The sequence below is a fragment of the Morone saxatilis genome, unplaced genomic scaffold (assembly GCF_004916995.1).
Source record: "Morone saxatilis isolate NCDOM2014 unplaced genomic scaffold, NCSU_SB_2.0 Contig16, whole genome shotgun sequence".
In the NCBI taxonomy this organism is placed as follows: Eukaryota; Metazoa; Chordata; class Actinopteri; family Moronidae; genus Morone; species Morone saxatilis.
The window spans coordinates 10,666,993-10,673,414 of NW_023339718.1; the positions used below are offsets into that span (position 1 = coordinate 10,666,993).

The 6,422-nt window shown below is 36.7% G+C and overlaps 1 protein-coding gene across 1 annotated transcript in view; it reads left to right on the forward strand.

Moving 5' to 3' along the window:
* Positions 1–3,470: 3,470 nt before the first annotated feature.
* rasef (RAS and EF-hand domain containing) overlaps positions 3,471–6,422 on the forward strand; it is a 19,611-nt gene continuing 16,659 nt past the window's right edge. Inside the window, exon 1 of the mRNA XM_035657771.1 lies at positions 3,471–4,047. Coding sequence (XP_035513664.1) covers positions 3,743–4,047 — 305 coding nt within the window. The 5' untranslated portion in view covers positions 3,471–3,742. The remainder of the gene's footprint in view (positions 4,048–6,422) is intronic.

Sequence of the window (6,422 nt, forward strand, 5' to 3'; positions counted from 1 at the left end):
CGTTAATTTACAGAGCAGAGTAAACGATATGAGACTTATCAACAATTGAAAGTGTCTGTGAAGGTTGGAAAAATGACAATACATATATATGTAATGGATGTAATTCTACATAAAGAGTACTTTACTTTTGGTACATTAAAGCAGCAACCAGGTATTTTTATTTTGTGTTGATTATGGCAAAATATCAAAATTATTCCACCACTGGTATAATACTGCTTCTAAAACCAAAGTGAACATAAATACATCATGTGTTAAGTTAAGCTGTCTGGGAATTATTTTGCTCACAGCAGATAGCAAACTGCTGTATAGATATACTGTATCTGCCTTATAATTACAATATAACATTTTTTAAAAGTCCCTACTAGTATAAAAGAACATTCTCTCTTTGTTAAGATGAGCACAGTTTAGGAACCATTCAGTGGTGTTGAAAATAAAGCATGTCAACACAGCCAACCAAGAATACAATGACTGTTTTCTTGGGAAACAGGAACAGATCAGTTGCTAGTGTTGTAATTAAAGTCAAACTATCTCTGCAAATGTATCTAATTGTGGGGTGACTTTCCTCTGTAGCTAGGAAACCTATAAAAGCACAACAACATAACATATTTGCACACAATTAGACTTATTTCCATGTTTCTCTCTCTTTAGGTTGAAGGTGCTCCATCTCTACGGTTCTGCTCATCTCCCCACTGAGAGAGAGATCAGAGAAGTCAACACTGCTGTTAAAGTTTACCCTCTGCCCTGATTCACACACAAACATCTGCACATAACTGGAAAGATATACACAACATATAATAGTAGACACTAAGCAATGTCATAACATTCCTACTTTTATATACATATTTGTGATGTAACAGTAATCAAGGTCTCAAGGAGGATTATGTTCAGAGATTAATAAAATCTATTTGAATTTATCTTCGTGTGTGTTTGGAGATGGATTTCAGATATGCTATGACCTCCCATCCTGAGGCTCTGTTACCTGCAGGGCATAAAGTGTTTTATCTCAATATAATTTAGCTGTGTTTAAATCTTTTTCAATCAGGCTCATTAACTTGTTATCTTTACCTTGGCTGATTAATTGCCCTTGTATTTTTGTTAGAAAAGGGCTGGATTACTCTCTAAAATTAGGCAAGATGCACTGTAGTGTGTGTTGGTTTCCACCAGCTCTCAAAATACATACAAGCATCAGTCACAGTGTCTTCCTCTAGTACAAATAAGTATCTGTCAGAAATAAAAATAAAAAATAAATACATTGCACAATATATATTATAATATAGCCAGCTGGAGGAGGAGTTGTCTTACTACAGCAGGCAGAAAAGATATCTTATAGCACTCCTTGGTGCAGCGTAGTTGTAATAGTCTGCTGCTAAAGGAGCTTCTCTGCTCTGCCACAGTGTCATGTAGGGGATGGTTGAGTTTAATGAGAGAGCATATGTACAGTAGTGTGGTAATATTGGGTGGGAATAGTGAACTCCTTCACCAGCATTCAAAGGTAGACAATACAAACATTGGCAGAATACATATACAGTGAACTGCTGTACAAATGTATACAAAGTGTGGTATCAAATATTATATTTTTAAAGGCATGATGATATTGAGGATTAAATTTTTAACTTGTTTGGAGGGAAAACAAAAAGCTATTTTATCTGCTTGCTACTTTTACAGACACTTTTATATTTGTCTTTTTGGTTTCCCTGGAGGGATTCTTCCACTTTGATGCCTTAACAGCATTTGCAACACCATTTTTAAGGATCCTATGAAAACTGTTTTCGTCAGGAGTGCACGTGTATCAAAAAAGAAAAGAGACAGAGGAGGAGGCGAGGAGGAGAAGATATAAAAGTGAGGTAGCAGAAGGAGTGAGAATCATCCTGGAGCCGTCTTTCCACCTTTATCAATGGGATTTTTTCAGACATGGAGCAAAACGTTTTATTTGCTCCTACTTAACCGGTGGCTTCCAACCAGCTCTCATTCTCACCAAAAGGAAATACAAGGTTAAATTTAACTGTCTGACTTTGCTGCACAGTTAAACTCCAACTGGCTCTGGCTGTTTTTATAGCACTTTTATCTGTTGTTGAGTTTCGAGACACTTTCTTCTCAAAGTCATTCAAAATCAAAACTATGGCATCAAGAAGAGGCATGAGTGAGAAAGAACAAACTCACCTGAGTTCGCTCTTTCACGCCTACGATGTGGATAATTCAGGGTGTATTGAAAAAAGTGAGTTCTCCACTATTTGTCAGGAGCTTCATGTCCCGTGCCAAGAGGTAGACGGCATATTCAACCGCCTGGACGTCAACAGAGATGGCACAGTGACCTTAGAGGAGTTTATCAGTGGCTTCAAAGAACAACAACAGGAGGAAGAAGACACTGAGTCGGAGGTGAAGAAAAAAAGTAAGGAAGAAGTTTCAAACAAGGAGGAACATGTCATATCCAGGTGAGATATATAAAAAAAGCATATATGTTTTTAACATTTACTGATCTATTGGCAGAAATGGAATATAGGTATGTTTTCATTAGTGTATAATCAGCTGAATAAAGGAATCGTTTCTGGTACCTTATAATGAGCTGTTCATACAGACGCTGGTCCTCTTCCATGGGGTCCGCCATGTTGAACCACCATGTTTCTACAGTAGTTCACAGCCACTGTAGTTTCTGCTACACACTTGAAAGGCTAAAGGGCAAATTCACCACTAGATGTCATTGAATCTCTCACTCTGGTCCTCCTACAGTGTATGAAATGTGCATGAAAGTAATACAGATGTCACATTTTGTAACATTCAGCATGTAAATGTTCAGATAATGGGAGTACAATGTTATAATAATAATAATGTGTTGGGTTGTGACACTATTGCTGGGGTCCCAAAGGCTCAAAGCTCCCTGTGTGTCAATTAGTTTATGGCAGTTTAAGTAATTGATTTAAAATAAACTCAAAAGAATAAGGCTTTAGGATGACATCTGATTTATTAAAATTCTTCTTTAAAGGTTTTCTTAAAAAGTACATTAAGTAATAGACTATAGCTAAAAGTGCATGGTGCTCCATGTAATGCAGTGAATAAGGCCTTTTGAGAAAGTAAATAATTAATCAAAACAAAAAGTCATTTTGTTGATTTATAGTCTAAATTTTAATTACAGAGAGATGTAAATTACATGGAGTATAGCATAATGTGTCTATGTATGCCTCATTTTCTTGCTTTTTTGGTAAATTATATAAGTTCATGATCTCTGGTTCTATCATTTATAAAGTTTATTCAACTACATCACAGACTATTAGCCTTTCCCCACAATAAAAGCTTTCATTTGGCCTGAAGCCCAGACTTCTATTGTTGAATTGAGGGAGAGGAGTGGACACACACCTCACACACACACACACACACACACACAGGTACTGATGGTTAGTGCGTCACCTGAGTCAGACACAGTCTCTCTTCTCTGTCCGTCCAGCTGCTTGTTGACTCGAAACAAACCGGGATATTATTTGCTGAAGAGAGCACAGGAGCGCAAGTGTCCACGTTTGATTCATTTAAAATCACTTAAAATGGATTAACTCGATTACATTTTAGTGTCAATGCCTAACAGCTGTCGAAATGTTTGGATAAAAGCGGACAGTTTGGAGTTACACTTTGTTTGCAGGTGTCCGGAGAATAAAACGCTGGCAGCTCTGTAGAGTTTCTGGCTTTTCTCGTCGCCACAATTTACTGAAACGCCTTCTTTTCTTCCAGCCAGCCACAACCCTCCATCAAGGGTATGAGCTCAGAGGAGCAGGACCGGCTGCGCTCCCTTTTTCACGCCTACGACGTGGACAACTCCGGGCGCATCGAGAGAAACGAGTTTCTCACCATCTGCGCCGAGCTGCAGGTGTCCGCGGCCGAGGCCGACCGGATATTTAACCGGCTGGACGTCGACCAGGACGGAACCGTCACCCTGTTGGAGTTCATCAGCGGCTTCCACGACCGCTACGGAGAGGACATGGAGCAGGACGGAGGAGACGTGTCCGCCGCCTGGGAGCGCTTCCAGGGCAAAATGGGCGAGCAAGCCAAGTTCATCCCCAGGTGAGAGCGCGCACCTGTCCGCCGGGAAGTCAGGGAGGTGGCGCTGTGCGGAGGGGTGGATGGATGTCTTTAAAATATGGAAATGTTTGGATGATATCAGTGTTTGCAACCGTGAAAACGATAGAGATCTCCATAGGAAGAGGCATTATTTAGAATAAAGTGCAGGTGCAGTCGACTGTGTGAAGGGTCCATAGAGCCTTTTTCAAACTGCTCCAATACAAAACACTCATGTAACAACTAGTGCACCCATGTTATTTGAATAACATGCAAATGCTGTGACTTTATGTCAGAAAAGAAGCGACAGTGGTCTGTTATGAGCTGGTGTGTCTGAGTGGTTTATACATATCTATTTGAGTGTGTGTGTGTGTGTGTGTGTGTGTGTGTATGTGTGTGTGTGTTTTCCTGAAGGCATCTAATTTGAAATTGAAGGTGAATAAATAACTTTGTTTGTTTGTAAATGTTATGTGTCTGTTCCAATGGATACAGTAGATCTTATACAGTATAGTGTAGAGAGTTAAAACAAGTTCAGTTATTATTAATTATTAATCGTTGAGTCAAAATGTTAAACATTACCTGGTCCTAGTTTCTTAACTGGGAGGGTTTTATATAAAGGTAACCTGAATATCTTTAGGTTTTGGGCAGTTTATTAGTACAAATGAGGCATTTTGTTCAATTTTCTACAATTTTATTGACAAACATTCGAGAAAATAATGAAAACAGACACTTTTGGATCTTTTATGGTTTATATATGCTATAGAATAATCATTGAAAACAAACCCATTTGTCCTTTACTCAAGTCCTCTAACTTCTGTTACACGTATTTTCACAGCAACAGTCTGATGCTGTGTAGCTACTGAAATATGTTTTTCAAACAGAATCTCTTTTGGTAAAGTTTTATACATATATACGTTAATTTAATATATTTTAAACAGTTTTGTCGAGATTCATATCCAAATACTTTCATAAATTGATTTTCTCAATGCCAGTAAAAGAAGGTGAGATAAAAACCTCTATTGTGTTCAAACTGTAACTGTACCAACAACAGTATTTGTAATTTGTTTCAAAACTTGAGCCAAGTAGAGTTAAAACATATTATTTAAAAGTATTGTAAAGTGTGTTTCTCATTATTTCACTCTTTCCACTTGAAAACTTTCCATTATATTTTGAATGATAGCACAGAGTCTAACTATTAGGACTAATATTAAGAATATTGTGACTATATCAAAATTAGGCAAATTAAACAAAAAAATAACAGAAATAACACATTTTATTAGTTTGATTACAATGAATGATAAATTAATAACTCTATATGTTTATTTTGCTGATATGTACTCCTTGTTTGATTTAATTATATAAGGCAGGAGGGGAAAAAAATCTCACATGTTTCTATATAGAGACTTTCTACACTAAACTTAAACTAAAGAAAACAGTAAAACATTGTCAGTTAATATCAAGTTCTTTTGGTAACATAACTGTACTACAGGCTTATTTTTATTGGATAACAGTGTTTATAACCTGTATCATGTGTTTCCTCACCCATATTGCCTTCTTTGTGATTCCAGTTATGTTTTTCTTTCCTTATCAAAGTGAGAGGTTGCCTTATGTAAAATGTAAACCAATAAGAAATAGGGTTTATAAACAGCTACATTTTCTCTTGACTGTCAAACTTTTTTTTATTTCTAAACTGAGATGCTGTTTCTTATTAATGTCATTAGTCATTCTTTGTTTCACCTTTGCACAACTTAGAGTGACTATTGCTTATTGGTATTTGAAAACATATTCTATTAACCTTAGGCAGAATTCAATATGAATCAGTTTCCGGATTATCTTTTAAGCTACAGTACCTCTTTGAGATCTGCGTTTCTCAGCTCAGAGTGTCATTACTTTGTTTTTCTTCTGTTGAGAGTTAGTGTTTGCCTCCCATGATGCCTTATTGAACTTTGTATGAAGGGAGCTATACACTGTCAAAATTACAAAAGGAATATCAGCAGTAACTAATATACAGTCTAGTTTTTTAACTGACTTTAATGTTATTCAGCTTACTAACTTTTAACAGGCATCTCACATTTTCTAACATTCAAACCTCAACACTTGTTTGGTTCTAACTAAAATGTAACAGCACAAAATAATTATCCAGCTTTGTACCCTTATGCCTTGACCAGATAGTTTCCATAATCATAATTTAGCTCAATTTCTTACTCTTTTATTTTGGTAAAGTTCATGCACAGCTGCTTCTGTTAAGACAAGATAGCTCAGGTATCAATTTGGCATTAATATAGACTGCTACGTATGCCCCCCTCTATAATTGTGTCTCTACATCTGTGTTTGTGTGTTTATAATTTTTTTTATATAGCTTCAGTGTGTGTGTGTGTGTG